Raw genomic sequence first — 19,799 nt, forward strand, 5'->3', positions numbered from 1 at the left:
CTTGTTTTGTATGATGTCTAGTAGGACTTGATTTGGCCTCCATATACATGATCTAGCACTTGGTATTAGGAGTTACGAAATTCATAACTTGTCACTGAGCACTATCACACAACTAGGCACCTTGTAAACAGAAATGCAGACAAATTTTTGTTCCATATTGCAGTTTTTATCTGCACAATATCTGCTTTTTTATATGTTTGAAAATTTTATAGAAATAACACAAAGTATTGCAGTGTTCTAAACATGTTGAAAATTGGTTTAAAATGCAAATATGTTTTACCCCTGCATTAAATATGCAACAGTCAGTGTGTTTTGGGAATATTTTAATTTCTGTTTATATCCAGGGTTTTCATTCAAAGTTTAAATGCCTGAAGATTGTGTACAAATTTTGAATTTGTCTATTTAAAGACAATTTCTGACATAAATGCCATCAAGGGAGAGTTGTTTTATCTCACATATATATTTCATATATGTACAGTCCTCAACAGCTCAATAAAGAAGGTGATAACTGTTCAAAAATAAGTAGTTCATTATCCCCTCACGCAACTAGTTGCGGAGGGGATATAGCATCGCTACTGTGCGTATGTGTGTGTGTTAGTGTGTCCGTTACAGCTTGTGGGCAAGATTTAAAGAGAACCTTTGCACTATCATTTCTCAGCCTTCACATACTTATGTGGCATTGTAAAAGGACGAATCCTATTCATTTTCAAGTTAATCCGTGAAATAGTTCTTAAAATATCGCGTTTTTACTACCTTCAAACCCTGCAATTTTGTGTACGAGTTGACAATACTCACTTCCGGTAAATTGGTTAAAATCCGGGTCGTTTCGATAGAGCTGCTTCGTAAGTTCCACTTCGTATTTGCGTATTGTCATATTATTGTGCGTGTCTTGAGAAAGTTTGTATGAATTAAAAGTGTCATCTCTGTCACTGAGTAACTGAAATAATTTGATGAACGTCGCAGTTTCAATACCAAATTACCACGCGTGTGTGTTTACAAAAGGGGCCTGAGGAATTCATTGACATCTCAACACCGGTATATTGTCATTTTTCACTACAAAAAAAATATTACTTCCGTGCGTATTTTCAGATTTGATGCATATTGCATGCTACTGTGAGGTTTACCCAGATAGGTAAATTAATGAAATTTAGAACATACGTGATATGTTTCTGCTAGGAATAAGGGAAACTGCCCAATCACATATGCTTGTTATGATCCAACCTCCCCCCCTCCCCCCCCCCCCCTCCCCATGATACAGTGTATGCACCTTGACTTTTGTTAAAATTTAACTAGTATTACAATACATTTTAATTTCTTTACCTTATTATAAACTTTATATAGTAATACTGGATACCCTTGATTACTAGGCCTAGATGAGTGTATCTTGTTTAACGTCCGTTTTGAGAATTTTTCTTGTATGGAGACATTGCCATTACCGGTGAAGTTCCTGGCGTGAGGGGATGCTCTGCTTAGCGGTGCTCTTGTTTTTTATGTACCTTCAAAAACTTCAAGGAAAAAAAAAATGAGAGAATATGTAGCCACAATGGAGATGAAATGATCCTCAACACATCAGAAGCTAAAGCATGTATCAAGATCATGACCACATTCATAATTTAATCTTATTTACGTATTTAAACCTTGAATTTTAATAAAACCAGTAAGACGTTGATGTTCAGTGTGTAATTTACACCTGTTAACTGTCAGGTATATTACAGGTAACAGCAGAATAAAAATATTAGTGTTCAACATCAGTAACAGTTCTTTGTGTCAGTTATGCAGTTTGACCTGTGTCATTACCACAATTTAACCCTCCTGTAAATGCAGCGCAGGATTGAAATTACCATGTAAAATTTAAAGTGCAGAAAATGCCTTAATAAGATGTCATTTATTGTATTTAAAATGAAAAAAGCAAGTCATCACAATTTTTTTTAGAGAGAGAGATACATGCAATGCATGACTTAATTAATTGGTTGGAAATTCTGGGGGTGTTCTGTTGGAATTTCTCTCTGTTACCATGGTTACTGTAAATTGTTATTTTTTGAATCAGACAATAGCAGGATATATAAGTTATATAACTCACATACCAACAGTGCTCTTACAATATCTCAAAGAGGAGCTTTAATGTTGCATAAATTTCTTGGATATATTATTTATTCTTCATTTCTATTTGCGTGGGGGGGGGGGGGGAGAAAAAAAGAAATGATTAAAATTAATGTAGAAATTTTAAGATGATAGAGATTTAAAGCCTATGATCTGTTTGTGATTGACAGATTTTGTAAGTGTAGGTTCCGAAAGAATCGGATCTAAGCCTTGTCTTAAAAGACTGGAGGATTACGCTGGATTGTCTAGATGAATGCCAAGAATGAATCGGTATAAACATCATAAAGAATAAAATACCTGAAGATATTTAAACCTCAAATCAGGGTCACCACAAAAAAGAGTTTGTCTTATAGCGGAGAATGTAGTTTGGTGGTCAATCGGTGTTCCCTTAGTATTTGTCTATTCTATTGTCCCAACAGCAATTTAAGGATGGTATTTCTGGTTTATGAAGAATGGTATTTCTGGAATCTCAACGATGCAAGAAAAGTCTAATAACCCCAAAATGCTTGTGACCTGAATGTGTACATGAAGACATTCCAAGAAGACTTACAGAAGGAGTCATTACCATAAATTAACGGAAGTGAACTGAAATCTATTTTGTTTGAAGACAATTCCAAAAATAGAACTATTTTCATAATAATAGTAAATCTAGTGGGAAAAATAACTCTAATAAATCTTCATTATCACATATTTTGAAGAAGTGATGTCTTTTCTTGCAGTAGATCTGCCTCGCATCAATGTCTGTGTGACTGTCTGTTTAATCAATTGTCTCTGTGATTCACTAAGTCTCAAGAGTTTAGAGTTTTGTCTCTTTGGTAGAATTGTTAGTTTTAACATGATCAAACCCCTGTTGAAGTGTGGGATTTCTTTTGAATTATCAGCATCTTCTGATAGAAGTCAGCCCCAGCCTTGTCTTGTGATCATTTTTTGCAAAAGAAATACCAAAGTTAGATCTTTGCTTTGCATTGTTGTCCATAACCCCTTTATTCACAACACAGTACTCTGCTTAATGGACAGGCATACTTTATCCATGTCTGTGCTGAGACGACTTGTTTAGCATTTTTCAAGTCTTACTGGTGAGAGGAAGAGAGGTTTGCCTAACAATCTTCTGTCTTCTCTCACAGGGTGGGGTGGGGGATAGCATTCCTATTTCTCCTCTCACAGGGTGGGGTGGGGGGTAGCATTCTCATATCTCCTCTCACAGGGTGGGGTAGGGGGATAGCATTCTCATTTCTCCTCTCACAGGGTGGGGTAGGGGGATAGATTTCTTATTTCTCCTCTCACAGGGTGGGGTGGGGAGATAGCATTCTTATTTCTCCTCTCACAGGGTGGGTTGGGAGGATAGCATTCTCATATCTCCCCTCACAGGGTGGGGTGGGGGGATAGCATTCTCATTTCTTCTCTCACAGGGTGGGGTGGGGGGATAGCATTCTTATTTCTCCTCTCACAGGGTGGGTTGGGGGGATAGCATTCTTATTTCTCCTCTCACAGGGTGGGGTGGGGGGATAGCATTCTTATTTCTCCTCTCACAGGGTGGGGTGGGGGAAAGCATTCTTATTTCTCCTCTCACAGGGTGGGATGGGGGGATAGCATTCTCATTTCTCCTCTCACAGGGTGAAGTGGGGGATAGCATTCTCATTTCTCCTCTCACAGGGTAGGGTGGGGGATAGCATTCTCATTTCTCCTCTCACAGGGTGAGGTGGGAGATAGCATTCTCATTTCTTGTCACAGGGTAGGGTGGGGGGATAGCATTCTCATTTCTCCTCTCACAGGGTGGGGTTTCTAGCATTCTTATCATCGGGGAACAGAGAGGGATTTTGGGTAGTGGAATGTTTGTTTGCCTTGGACTTCTTTCCAAACTAATATAGACTACCTGTCTGCTAAAACACCCAACATGACATTCCTTACAAATGCCCAACAAAACCTCCACAATGGGAAGAATGTGAATTGTGTTATTGCTGCTCAAAGGCCATGTCTGTGAAAACAAACACGCTACATGATTTTTTTTTTCTTCCAGTTATTTATGCAATGAAGCAGTGTACACTATGTGTATGATAAAACCCACATTTTAATGCCAAAGTTATGAGTTGATTCTATAAAAAGAAAACTGTCTTACTTTTAAATAAGTGTGTAATGACACTGGGAGCGGGCCCTGAAGAATGGTCTTACTCTACCATTGTCTTTCTGGAATTTCTTTTATCAAATTACAATCAGCAACTTAGTCTGGAAATAGGAATTGTAACTTCTATGTACCTAATTATCACAGGCATTCAAAATCTTGCAATTGCATGCTTTGAAAAAAAAAACCCAAAATTTAAACAAAAGGCATATACATGAATGCCATCATTAAATGGGGAGCTTAGAGAAGTTTTAAATCCTTTTGTTATGCAGTGTGTGGGGATTCCTAGCTAGCTGTAGGTATTGTATTAGTCCTCAGAAAATCTGTGAATACACTATCTAAAATCAGTAAACAAGACAAAATCATTGGAGCTGGACTTTTTTAGAATCGTAAACAGAGAGAATACACATTGACATATGCAGACATTTTGTAGAAATGAAAACAGATTCTAAAGTTTTTATGAGAGAAAAAGAGTGAAGAAGAGAGAAAGAAAGAAAGAGAGAGGAAGAGAGAAAGGAAGAGAAAGAGAAGAGAAAGGGAGAGGAAGAGAGAGAGAAAGAGAGGGAGAGAGAGATGAAGTTCAAAATTCTGATCAACAGTATCACATTTATTTAGTTTTCTTAATGGTCAAATGGAGAACAACATTTATCTTTAAATATCCCAGTAGTAGTTGCGGAAGGAACAAAAATGTAGGGACATGTACATGTGGTACATGTGGTCTGTTGTAATTAGTTGAAGTATCTTAGGGCAAATTCCTCTCTGTACATAACATTGGACAGGGGCCAGAGGTGAGAAAAGAAATTACTGCTGTTGTGTGTACGTAAGGGATTAATATTTAAAACGTTTATTATTGCAACTAATTGCTTCAGTAAAATACCTAGAATGACCTGGCTGTAAATGTCAAAACTGATCTGTCGCTGCCATCTATAATACAACACTCCAGCTGCTATGTAAACGACCCCCAAAAAAGCACAATTTATAATTAAAGGATAAATTTACGCAGTTTTTAATGTACTGGTGTCATATTGGAGGTCTTTAGGAATGACTGTTTTAACTGCTTATTCTGATCTCAGTGCAGAGAACTGAGGAAATCTTTAGATGAGTTGAAATTTTATAACACCTTATAAACTTTTTTCCAATGTCAATGGTTTTCAGGCCCAGGTGTATATCAGTTTGCAAACAATCTTTGGCATTTTTGTGATGAACGAGAACTTGTTAATTCTGGGTGACACATTTAATTCTTCAACCAGCTTTTGTGCCCTAGGTTATTCAAATATATAAAATAGCTTCTAGAAAAGGAGTGACTCACGTAACCATATATGATAATACATATGTGTTAAGAATAATTTTTTTTATTGTGTTGAGCGGACAGAAAGAAATATAATTTATGACAATTTATTGATAAGAGTTAATTCATAGTGTTCATTTGAATCTTTGAGGCTTGGGTAAAAAGGCTTCATATTTACAGACATATGCCAACAGTTTTATTATAACTCTGTAATCTTCCATAAATATTATGATAAAAATATGTGATATTCAGAATTAATATCTTAATGTGTGAATTACCTGTATTATTTTATATAAACTTTTATTCCTTTTTGAAACTAATCTGAATTTTTATAAGGAAAAATCTATTAGCAATAAACTGTTTAGGCATTGGAAAGGGTGCTGAAGGATTTACATATATATATATATATATATATATATATATATATATATATATATATATATATATATAAAAGGTATTGAAGTGTGAACAAAGCCTGAATATTAATTAGGGAGATTCTAGACAGCTTGTCTTCATTATAATCTGCAGGTTTTTTTTGCATAGTGCAGAGAAATTTCCTGACATTGTCAGATTTTTGTTCAGTTTTTAATTGTATTCTCCCACACAAAAATGAATTAAAGATAATATGGTGTTTTATTATTTATCTCACAGGAATTGTCAAGCCGCCTTTCTAAACTAAATGATCTAAAGGGAAAGAATGGAGTGAAAACAACAAGTAAGTATAACATGTACAACGTGTCAAAGAACAGAAAAATTAAAACAACAATTAATCATTAAAGATATCAAGACAAACTTCTTTTTTCACTTGTAGTATTTGCTTTTAAATGAGAATTATGCTACAGTACCTTAATTATCATAATGTGCTTTAGTATAACAAAGAAAATTCAGATATCAAAAATATGATGAATTTTGCCTTTTGTTTTCTTTGTAGTTGCAAATCCTTATTCAAAACCTGTCAAGAGAAAACCAAGCTTTGAGTCCAAGTACGGAAAGGCTCCCTCTGAATCGGACCAGCGGTCAGATACCGCTTCACCGCTGACATCCGCCGCAAGTCGGGTGCCACCTGTCTATGAAGTCAATCCTGCGTCAAGGCAGGGAACCCCCATATCCACCCCCAGTGTCACTGTAAATGGGGATCAGACTCCTCCTCCTGTCCCTCCGCGAGCGCCAATCATCACCTCTTCTACAGAGACAGTTGTCGTGGAAACCACCATGACAGGAAATCTTCCTACCACAGCGAGACTTCAAGCTCCACCTATGATGGTCCAGCCAGCCGGGGGACAGGTTTTAAAGACAAACCCCACTAACCCCCAGCAGTATATTGCTTTCAGTACGGTTCAAGTGGCTCAGTCTACCCCACCACCACCTCCTCAATCCCAGAATCCATCAACGCCATCGTCTTCAGGAAGTGGTCCAGTGACGCCACAGAGAGGAATGAGTCCTGTTGGCCGCCAGCCAGTCATCATCCAGAATGCCAAGAGCCACCCAGTGCATTATCCTTCAAATGTGATCAATAGTGCTAATGGACAGAATATCACAATAAAATGTCCCCCACCTTACAGCCAAAGTCGGGCGAGCACACCCGCCACAGTGAAAATTTCTGGAAACAATTTAAATAGTGTTCAAATAAAGTTACCTAAACCACAGAGTATAGGGACCTCACAACCCCAACCAATGCACACATGGGGGGCAAAACAACCTCAGATTGTGATGCAATCAGTGGAAAGTGTGGCTGTGTCAAAACCAATGTTACAAATGGCCACTGGTCCAGGCCAGTCACCACAAAACCCCCAGACAACGACGGGAAGCTACATATCGTCTTACCAGGCTCAAATTAATCCATCAAATAATGGGATTCCTTCAGCTACACACCTACAGGGCTCCAACAACATACAGATCCAAATCACTAGACAGTCTCCACAGATGTTGACACCAGAACAGTACGCTGCACATCTACAGAGCCAAGGACAAAAGCGGGGCATACAAACACGCATAAGTGCACCCCAGTTCGCCCCTAATGTTCACTATGGACTTTATTATCGTCCTGCATCTGATACCCCCACATCAACACCGAGATCAGACTCTCCGAACTCATCCAGAGCAACGAATCAGTCACCCATGTCCATTCATTCAACCACTTCTACTCCTTCTACGAACTCTGATATTCCTGACAAGCCACCACCTCCTTACCCTGGGAGGTCTGTTCAGGTGGTTCAACCAATTTTACAACCCGTGCCGCAATACAACCAGACTGCTTCCCAGTATCCACATCTTCCCCCACAATTACATCACCAAATTACGGCCATGTCCCCTCATGTTCCACAGGGGTTCACTCCACTACAGGTGCCTCATACGACGGCACCCCCTGTGTATCACAGTGATAGCCCTCAACCCCCCATTCCTCCCCGTGTGCCTTTAGTCCAAGTGTCAGAAAACTTGGAGGCCTCCCCTCCCCCTGTTCCCACCTCCAAGCCAAATGTGGGGGTTGGACCTCCTCCAATACCGCCCCCTCCCAATAAACAGACTCCGAATATAAATGGTAACCTTGGGAATGGTGCAAACAAGGAGGATGAAACTGACGAGACCTTATCAACTGTGTCAGACGCGAGTAGTACTCAAGAGAAAACTCGCTGCACCTCTCCTATGCCGGAGAGGAAAAATGAGTTCAAGGACTGTGATAGACTTCGCCCTGAGGGACGATTAAAAAACTACTCACCACAAGCCTTCAAATTCTACATGGAACAGCATGTGGAAAATGTTTTAAAGGCTTGCAAGGAGCGGGTGACGAGGAGGTTTCAGTTAGAACGTGAGATGAACAAAGTAGGTCTTTCAGAGGATGCTCAGCAACAAATGCGTAGAATGTTAAATCAAAAAGAGTCAAACTATATCAGATTACGTCGTGCCAAAATGAGAAGAGGTCTGTTTGAAAAGATCAAAACTCTTGGGGTTGGGGCATTTGGGGAAGTTTCGTTAGTGAGGAAAAGAGATGTAGGTCATTTATATGCCATGAAAACATTACGGAAAAGTGATGTGTTAAAACGAAACCAAGTTGCTCATGTGAAAGCCGAACGTGATATTTTAGCGGAAGCTGACAATGAGTGGGTTGTGAAGTTATACTATTCCTTTCAGGATCGTGATAACCTTTATTTTGTGATGGATTATGTACCGGGTGGGGATTTAATGGGACTTCTAATCAAATTCGGAATTTTCAAGGAAGATTTAGCGCAGTGCTATGTCGCTGAATTAGTGCTAGCCATTGAAAGTGTGCATAAGATGGGATTTATACACAGAGACATCAAACCAGACAATATTCTGATAGATAAGGATGGCCACCTCAAGTTGACAGACTTTGGCCTGTGTACCGGGTTTCGATGGACACACAACTCTAAGTATTATCAAAAAGGTTGGTATTCAACCCTTTTCTCATTTGAATTTAAAGGATTATTGAATATTTCTTATTTACAGTTTTCATGACATTCAGATGACATAATGTCTTCTAACTTAATATATTTATAGCGAGGTGATTCCTCAAGACCATCTTCAAAAAATTGTTTGGTTGTCCTCTCCCGACCAACTGGCTAAAAATGGCCCGACTCAAAACTTTATTTAACCTCCACTCCAGGAAGCAATTATTTTTTTTTTTATGCATTTTGGAAAAAAGATTTCGAAAATTCAGCTCTGAAATTGAAATTTTCTGAGAAAAAAATTACTCACCTACCTACTGACCCAATTTTTTCACCCTGAGTCGAGAGAGTGCAAATGAACATTATTTTAAAGTTGGCCTAATCTGCTTTTTTTATGTAAGTAAGACATTTGGTTCAGGTTCTTGAAAAAAATTACTTTATCACCAATTTTGATGCGTATGCTGCGTGCATGGATTTAAGGAGCATAATGATTTTATGATTATTAATCATTGAAAAACTGAATATCCTTATGTGACACTGTTTGAATCATGTTTAGGAACCTGTTTTTAATCCTATACTTACCTGGGTATTCTTTTCTGTAAGCTTATGTTTGGTTCTAGTGAACAAAACATATACATCTATATAATGATATGGACATCTAGAATTGTAACTTTACTTTTTATATACTGTATTTATAAATGAACTTGTGACTCAGATTGCAATGACTTGTTCTGACCTTGGGATTAACAACTTAAGATCAAGAAGCAGTTTTAAACTTAAGACAGAATTTTTTGTCATAAATAGAAAACACAAAACTTTAAAATCTTATTTAAAAAAAATGTTTCCATTAATGTTCCCAATTTTAATATTTTCAAGCATCATGTTAATTAGTGTTCATTTATGAAAAACAGAAATTTTGACTTTTAAATCTTGGACTGTTTCCTGGTCCTTTGTCCTGGGCTACAGTGACATGTCTGCAGTGAATTGCTCTGGTTTAATGAGTAACAGTCAGTATTTCTTTATGATAGAAGAATACCTTAAACCCAGTGCAGTCCTTTGTGGAACATCAATAATATTCTTTTGACAAGATATAACCTTTTGACATCTGGATTTTAAAAATTACACTGAGCAATGTAAATTAGGTTTTGCTGTAACAATAAGGTTTTTGTCTGTATAATTTATTTTTCTGAAATGATATTTCACATCAAGATGGTATCAGGCAATGCTAAATATTTCTCCTTATTAAATGGAATGTAATCGGGTAAGAATGCCTGGAATTGGAGGTCTAATTTCCCCCCAGAAGATAGTAGTCTTTGTATTGGGGTGTTTTGTTTGTTGTGTTAAAAACCTTTGAGGTAATTGTGTGGATTTCATCACACGGAATAAAAGCAATGAAAAAAGACCCAGGAATTTGATAAATAAATTCTAATTTTTTTTTTCTTTTAGGCCTTAATGAAATTTTAATGTCAAGTGTTCAAGTGCAAAAAGACTTGGATCCAAAATAAGATTTTAGTGTTGTTGCTGAAAAATTAGAATTAGATTGGGGGGGGGGGTGTTTAAGCTGAGATATATATTTCAAGACTATTTTTTGATGTATTCCGACCCATATTTTTCAATGTGGGTAAATAGGTAGGTTTTTATTTATTGATTTATTTTTTTTTGGGGGGGGGGGGGAGGGTATCTAACAGAATTATAAATGTTATAAATTACAGAGTTACACATTTATTTCTCCAAGATTCTTACCTTCATCGACAGAGTTCAGGTGCTTGTAAATAAAACAAGACCCCAAAAATACAGTCAAACCTCATTATGTCAAACTCGATGGGACCGAGAAAAGATATCTGAGGATTTGAGACATCAAGGGTAAAATACTTAAAGAATAAGTGGTTGGAACTTCAAAATTACTTTGACGTATCCATGGTATTCGAGATATCAGTGTTTGAGATACGGAAGTTCAACTGTATATGGAACCTAATTTAAGTTATTAAGTTATATGATATGTATTTTCCCAGAAACAAAAAAATATTTTTAAAATTAAAGAACTGATTTAGAAGCAGATTGCTCAGGTAGGGGCAATTTTGATAGGTTGTTGAGTACAACAAACAAATAAATTTTTATTGTTGGCCTCATATTTTATTTTTGGAAGAAAAGTAAATTATAATTTACGAAGTAGTGATTGGTGAGTTGTTAATTAAGGGGAAAAATAATTGTTGATTTAGTCTAAATTAGGCATTAATTTATTTACCCATTAAAATAATAAGTTCATTAACTTGTCTGTGATTATGTGTTAAAATTAGCTAAACACATTAATATGAAAATCTCTGGAATTCAACAGGAAGAATCTTGGGAATTTATAGCTAAAGCAAAACCACAGGACACAAGAATTTTTGACCTTAGGATAAATATATATTTATACACTAACTTAGCACTGTAGTACATGTATGTGTCTGTTATAGGAACAGAATGTATATATATGGGGAAAATGACTTCATGTTGTAGATAAAGTTTTGTATTATTTTAAAAGTGCAATACATCATGCTATATTCTTATATCATGTCTTTCAGAATTAACACTAGTCCTCCTACAGTATTTTTTTTTTTGGGGGGGGGGGGTGATTTACTAATGCATAAAAAATGCTACTTCTATTGTATTTTTCTTTCTTTTCAATAAAAACTGGTAGAGGAAGAGGGCTAAAATAGTCTGTGTCTGCTGCCCAATCCCATTCACTTTTTGTGAATATTGCATCTTACAAAACAAAACAAAACAAACAAACAAAAAAAAAAACTAGAAGATTTTAGAAAACATCAGGATACACTATTCTGTAATTTAAAAAAAATGAAAAATGTTATATGTCCTGGTACAAAATTGGTACAAACCAGTAGAGCTACAATCTCCTCATCACACATATTTGTTTATATGACATCACAAGACCCCAGACTGCAAATTATACAAATTAGGATATGTGAAAAAATTACTAAAAGAGTGATATCCACTAGAAAAAGGAGTAAACATGTGATGTATAAGTAATCATATATGGTAATGTATATTGTGATGCCTTTCTATTGACCCAGAATTAATATATGACATTAACAATTGACACAATACCTGTGAGGATGGATGTGGATAAGTTTTGTTTGTAAGTTCTCCTGGATTGACTCTATATAGATCACAGGAGAATAAATGTGGATACAAAGAGGATAAGACTGTAATTCTGTGATGTGGATACTCAGTGGATAATAAATGTGGATATGACAGTGTAATTCTATGATGTGGATAAGACACTAAGTGTGTTTTGGATTAAAAAGTGGATATATATCAAGTGAATTTGGAAGATGGATAAACACGATAAGTGTAAGCTTGTTGTGGTTTTAACAATGAAAAAATGTTTTAATTATAAAAAGTGAAAAGAAGTGAAAAGAAGACAATGACATCTAGAAAAAAGACACAATGGAATCATTTAATATTCAAAATGGTGGATAACTTAAGACTTACATAATCATGAGGATGATGCATTTAAATGTGGATACAAAGTGGATAAGACTGTAACCACTAGCTGCAGATCTGTAGCTCACTGGTCTGAAAAAATTGGGATGGACCACCAGAGAGCTACAGTGCCACCCATTGAAAAAGTAAATGTTTATTGCGCACAAAAAATGCACTTTTCTCGATTCTCCATCCCAATTTTTTTAGACCAGCAGGCCACAGATCTGCAGCTATGTAACCACTCACAATAGTGGTGTACAATTTTAAATTCATTACGATTTGGTTTTTTGTGAAGATTTGACTGGAAACGTATACAATTACTGGTAGTTTTAATCAGTTTATTATTTAATTAAGACAAATATAATGTAATTATAATTGATTTTATGTATATTTACATATACAATATATAAGCACAGATTGCACAGTATATTCTATGTATAATGCCATGTTTTACTTAATTATGAAGGGAGACAATTTTGAGTACAGACAGTGTTACAATTGTTATGTCAAGTGTTGCGATACATATTTTTAAAGATACCTGACAAGAATTAACTGAGTGTATTTTTCAACATTTAGTGCATGTCAGTAAGTTTACGTGCAGGGATTATGTTATCCATAATGCTTCATTACACCAAAGGGAGGTCGATCTTATGTCCCATTTTTCTGTACAACAATTGGAGAGCTCTGTATCATTCTTGTGTAATCCTTGACAATCTAGTAATTAGGACTGTTCTTAGCTGGTTCATTTACCATTCATTATGTATACCCATATCAATGTTCTGAGGTTCAGTTACAAATTCCTGACATTGTTGTCTCTGGGGTCACAAACCCACAAGTTGTCTAGTCAGTGTGAAATAATTATTAAGGTACTCCAGCTTAATATTATCATCCTTTATCATGATTATGTACAGGTAAATTTCTAAAAGAGGTGCTAATCTAGAATTAATTAAAGTACACCCCCCCCCCCCAAAAAAAAAAATGGGTATATTTCTGCATCCATTGATTGATCAAGTAGAGATGGTTTTCAAAACTGCTATTTAAGTGAGTATTTTGAATTCAGAGTGAAAGGAATTTGATGGTATACATTCCCCCCCAGTAGATGCTGAGATATTGATGATAAAGAAAGGATCTATATGCCCATTAAATTTTTTCTAATCATGTTAATGGACGATTAAACAGAGAAACAGATGAAATAAATCAGCACTGCTATATCAGACTGTGATAGGCCAGACTGCTGAAGAATTTCCGAGGTTTTGGAATGTGGTCAAATCAGTATTTTTTATCATACAACAGTTATTGAGGATTTACCAAGTGAAGCATATCAACAAATATAAACAGATAATCAGCATTCCTTCTTGTATCACGAGGAGAACTTATTTGTCAAGTTGTTTTTGAATCACTGAAGGATAATGTTGATCAAACATTGTGATATTCTTTTGTAAATAAACACACCCACCATTTTACAAAATTATTTTCATGACGGTGCATTAATCTTTTCGAGAGTTTTGACAACTTCGCGGTCATGTTCTCCAGACTGTAATATACATACACTCTCATTGACAATAACTGCCAGTATCAAACTTAATGATTTGTTAATGATTACAAAGGATTTTACTAACTACCCGAAAAAGTAAACAAACAGTCTTTCCCTTGTCACCATAGGGGGCCGTGTCATGATTTTAAAGTACTTAATTTTTGTCTAGTGACATGAAATTCTTTCCTGGTATTTATTTAGATAGAGGTTAAGATAGAAGAAGTTTGGCTACCGAAGGACAGAGTAAAAATCCAATATAAATGGGCGAATGATGGACCAAACTGATTTAGTATAAAAAAAAATGAAAACTATGAAGTGCCATATATGTCATTTTTTATGTAATAATAAAAAAATATAGTCAGGCGTAATGGAGGCTTTAGAACAGCTATGTAAACCTATGTCTTCATTTGTCGAAACTTTATATTAAAATTAACTAATAAACAGTAAGACATCTGCTTTTTGGGAGACAAGTTGTAAATGTTGCTTCCATTGTGTATAACACTTGATGAAATTTAATGTTTCTTTAAGATATATTTGTGTTAATGACCTTTTTAAACTTGGAATTTTTCACATAGCCTTTAAGTTCAGTGACTTTCAACACATTGTTGAATTTATAAACATTAAATCAAGGTGAATTTTGGTATTTCGCACATTGATATCTTGAATACCACAGATATGTTGAAATGATTTGGAAGTTCCAACCATTTCTTTTAAATATTTTGCCCTTGACATCTTAAATCCTTGGATATCTCAATTTTTTTTTTCTCTGTCTCAGTGAGTTGGAGATAACAAGGTTTAACTGTAATATTTTGTATATAATGTATATATATGATATATATTGTTAAAATTATGTCAGTTCCATTGAAATTCATTTTTAGCTGGGCTTATTGCTCAAAAAACAATTGCTGGCTATAGTCAGCCTGTTCAAGCAGGATGTTGACCCCACAGCCACCAAATTAAAGTTATGTGCTAAAATATAGTACTTACTCTCAATCATCGCTTTTGAGATAATAGAAGCGCTAAATAATTCAGTCCTAAGTCAAACACCATAGTTCATTTGCTATAAGGTTTTTTGATGGTCAATGTTGTCATAGCCTATTTATCTACAAAGATGAAGAAAAGCAGGAGAGGGAACCAGGCTGACCCGTTTGTTTACATTCAGGTTAACTCTGACCCTGATAAATTTGGACCGTGGTATTAGGTCCCCAAAATAAATTTGGTTTATCATATATAAATTTGATATTTTAAAATAAATTTTTCATCAAATTTTTTAAAATAGTTTTTAAATAAAATGTCATTGAAGCCCTTATTTTTATAAGTATCATTATTATTATTATTATTTTTTATTGTTTGTGTTACATATTATTTATATATCTGTTTTTGCAATGTACATGTATCATGCATGTTTCATCATCGTCAGAAACCCACGGGTGATCTCGTCTTTACTCATCACCTGTGGGCAAACTCGCTGAAATATCGCTGTAAAATATGCTAATTTGTTGATTATAGAAAACCAATCAAAAAGTTGGAACTCTTCAATTTTGAAAATATGTTTATTAGTTTGCTATTTATGGTAAACATTTTGACGCTCGTTAAAACGAGCGAAGTTCGTTTTAAAATGATTAAAGTCAATTCGCACAGGTCACTGACATTAAATACCAGTCAGAAATTGTAAGGGAGTACCTTTTTCAAACTGCAAAATGCACCGGTGAGTGGGTTTATTAGCAATCAGTGTGTTAACTAGGGCCTGTTAACTACGGAATAGTTTTGGCATTGCCGAACATACATAACCTGAACTTTAATTCGTTGATTTGCCATCGCGACTCTGTTCAGAAGCCAATCAAATGACCCACGCATATTAATTACATACGACGATTTTTCGGCGAGTTTGCCAACGGATGATGAGTAAAGACGAGATCACCCGTGGGTATCCGACGATGATGTTTCATGTAGAAAAGTCTACTCTGTAAATGAGCCAGGCTCTCTGTACTTTAAGTACTTTGATTTGACCATGTGTTCCATTTTTGATTTCTGGATTCTTCACTGTATTTAATTAATGGCATTCCTCAGTTTGGTTTTGTAAATATTTATATATAATATCACTGATGTTCTTAGGCCATCTTTAATAAAATGTTTGGTTGCCATCTCCCAACTCAGTATTAAAATATTGGGTAGGTCCTAGGGGATTTTTTTTTTAAAAAACTTGGAAATATTAAGTCAAAATAGTTATTAATGGGATGAGATAACTTAAGAATGAATTAAAAAGTAATTCTTTCCAGGAGGTTAAAAAAAGTTTTGAGTCAGGCCGTTTTTAATCAGTAGGTCGGTAGAGGGCAAACAATAAGTCAGTACAATTTTTTTAAAAATGGGCTTACTGAATTAGAATTATTTTGTGGATATAGATTACTCATTGTAGACATGAATAGTTAGCAGTATGTAAAGTTATGAGTTATAGTACCAAGGGTACGTAATGTATTACAAGAGTACGTAATGTCGTATTACAAGTGATGGCATTCTTTATTATACTGGAACCATTTTCACGGTGGTCATATTGCTGCAGTAGTATCTTATTAAGTGTCTCAAACAAACACATGGATTCTGTTCAGTGTAACTATATTTGAATTATGGTTATGGTTATTCAGATAATTAACATCTACTTTTGCTGTTGTGCTGTTGTACAATATCAATAATTAATGGATTCTAAAAATTTGCATTTCCAATACAGTAAAACAGGTTTACCTTGTTTAGACTGTTAGGTTTACCGTTTAGTGAACAATTTTGCAAATTCATGCTTTAATATCACTTGTATACGCCATTTTCACAGTATTTGTGTTTTTTCATACTCACTTATGTTATGATGCACTCTGCATCAAAATATATGATTAAACCCTTAACAATTATGACCAAATTATGACAAAATGGTACCCCTAACAAGTTAAATGATATATAACACTCCCATGTTCTAGACAATTAAAATATTAAAGATTTACTACCTAAAATATGGGGTATATTTTGCGTTATGCTGTTGCAGCTGAAAAATGGCTTTGTTTTCCAGTTTTTGTTTCAGGAGATTTACAATAAAAACTCTTAGTTATAGATGTCAAATCATTGTGAAATTATCCCTCTTTTATATGCAGTTTACTGTATGTAAATCAACAAAATATTAGCGAAATAATGTTTATAAATATGTGAAAATGCAGATACGTTATGAAATTTAATAAAATTCTACTGTTTGAACTTGCAGTTTAAAAAAATATATGTTAATGCATTACTCTTACTTTAGGTTCATTTTAAAATTAGAGTTAAATGATAAATGAAACAGTAGAGAAAAGTTTGAGTGGATTCTTCGAAACTTAAGAAAATGACACATTTTCTTCTTACTGGCATCAAAATGTCCCAAAATTCTGTAGTGTCCGCAACATGTACTTATTCTGGAATGCATTATGAATTATATTTCTTTTATTTTACATGTAAGAGGCCAGTACAGCTACTAATGTATCTACCAAAAAATATCAGACTTTAGCTCAGTGTTGCTTGGAATTCTGGCAAATATATTGTGTTTTGTAGAGTCCGCAACGCTGTAGAGTCCGCAACAGCTTTTTAAATTCACAGTTTCTTCAAAAAAATGTAACATGATTTCAATTGATCATCACTATAATTGTCCAAATATTCAATACAAATATGTAAGGTTACAAAACTTAGTGGAACTATAACTTCATACTTTGAATAACACCCATAACGACTTGTTTATACATAATATTCAAAATCTTTCAATTGTCAGTCTTATGTTATATATTGAAAGTTAATTTTCATGTGGTATTTAAAACTGAATAAGTGGAAACTAAAGAATATATCAAGATGTTAATTGTTAATTAATAAGTCTAGTTCTAATTAATACAGTTGTGTTGCGGACACTACAGTAATAACTATATACCACATTCATTTATTATTTTCACTTTTTATTTCAATAAATATTTTTGAAATGTAAAACACTTCTCTGATATTTTGCTCCTTTGATAATACAATTAGTTAACTGGATTAAGATAACAAATGGTGATTTTTGTACAAGATAACACTTCAAAGGCTGGGTAGCCATTTTTGACTAGCCTTTTTTATTTCCCTATAATATAACACCATTTACTGTACATATAGAACTAGTTAGAGATTAAGATTTTCAGTTTACTCCATTCAAACCAAATATGGTGTCATATAGCAATATTCAATATATTGTAGTGTCCGCAACAATTTCAATACTGAAAAAAAATTATGGATGCCTCAGTAAATTCTTTAATTCATTGAATTTATCTATAAAACTATTTGTTATAACTTCTTTAATTATATTAAAATAAGTAAAATCATAGACATTTTTTAAAACTGCAAAACAATTATACATCAAGAAATAATTAATGGTCCTTGTTATGTGGTTATTTTCATCTCAATAAACCACATTCTGCATCTTTTTATATGATACATTTTCAAGAGTTGATCCGGTGGTATATAATTCAGCCTAGAAATGAACATTTATCAACAATTATTTTTATAAAAATGACAAAAGATTATTCTTATGGTTACTTGTAGTGTCCGCAACAAAAATTCTATGCATTTTCAAAGCTAGACAAGATACAAACGAAGATATCCAGGGTGTTATGACAAATGTATTTGAAATTTAGAAGTATTCAATTTAATTTTCACATGATAATTATATAGGTCTTATGTGTGATTGTAAAAGTAGATAAACTTAAGGAAGGGAGATAAATTAGGCAAAAAAATTAGCAAGTCATTAATGTGAATAAAATTTTTGTTTTCAAAGAGAACCATAAGATTTTTCTTTTATTTCACTGCAATTAGGTACATAATCAAAACCTGCAAGAAGTTTGGAATAAATAAATATCTTTAATATTTTATTTTAGACATAACAGGTGTAATGTAGTGTCCGCAACACAAGGTCTCGCCCAAAATTTGACTTCGCATAACTTTTTTCGTAAGAATGCTTATATAAAAAAAATTTGGGACTCATTTGCATAGATATTGTACTTTCTAGAAAACATGTCAATAATGTGCTGTTTGACTTTTTATTTTTTGGTCCAAGTGCAACACAATTAGCACAAATACTGTGAAAATGGCGATAATAAACTGATATTTTTGCACCTTATTATGCTAATTACTTAAAAATAATTAATAAACTAGGTACTAAAAGGAAGCAATAATAGTTGTCTCCAGAGATTTGTGTGTTTCACTGTACAATGTTTCAATTTTTGTCATCTCTGGAGAATCGTCTGTTTCACCGTATAATTGTTTCAATTTTAGTCGTCCCTGGAAATTTGTGTATTTCATTGTACAATGTTTGAATTTTAAATTCTGATTTTAGCAGTCCCTGGAGATTCGTGTGTTACACTGTTTCAGTTCTAATTGTAATTTTGTAGATGGACTTCATCCTCGTCAGGACTCCATGGATGTTAGTTGTGCAATGGAAGTAGAATGCCGCTGTAACGAAATACTCAAACCACTCGAGCGACGTCGGCAGCGAGAACGACACAGGTGTCTCGCTCATTCATTGGTAGGGACACCCAATTACATCGCACCGGAAGTGCTTCTTCGAGAAGGTAAACATTGGTTTGATACCTTGTTGGTCTTCTGCTTCAGTATCCAGATAGTGGTCTATATACTAAACTTTTTGGGAAAATTTTTCAGCCAACATTTCTCAAGCAAGGTACACACTAAGATCTTCATGAATTGTTTTATGAAGACAATGTTCAGAAGGTTGGCTTGGGGTGCCTATTGTATGATATCCCAGTTAATGACTCCTCTCCATACTTAGATTTGTCTGGTTATTTTAGCTGGGAGGTTATTTAAGGGAGGCTGTTGGAATTG

General features: G+C 34.6%; 1 protein-coding gene across 3 annotated transcripts in view; it reads left to right on the forward strand.

Moving 5' to 3' along the window:
- LOC133185176 (serine/threonine-protein kinase LATS1-like) overlaps positions 1–19,799 on the forward strand; it is a 37,276-nt gene that overhangs the window by 11,933 nt on the left and 5,544 nt on the right. For all 3 annotated transcript variants that reach the window (XM_061320239.1, XM_061320240.1, XM_061320241.1), the window contains 3 exons: positions 6,159–6,222; positions 6,439–8,910; positions 19,352–19,531. In XM_061320239.1, the coding sequence (XP_061176223.1) occupies positions 6,159–6,222; positions 6,439–8,910; positions 19,352–19,531 (2,716 nt within the window). The remainder of the gene's footprint in view (positions 1–6,158; positions 6,223–6,438; positions 8,911–19,351; positions 19,532–19,799) is intronic.

The sequence above is a fragment of the Saccostrea echinata genome, unplaced genomic scaffold (assembly GCF_033153115.1).
Source record: "Saccostrea echinata isolate AGI-Se365-2 ecotype Australia unplaced genomic scaffold, CSIRO_AGI_Sech_v1 ptg000012l, whole genome shotgun sequence".
In the NCBI taxonomy this organism is placed as follows: domain Eukaryota; kingdom Metazoa; phylum Mollusca; class Bivalvia; order Ostreida; family Ostreidae; genus Saccostrea; species Saccostrea echinata.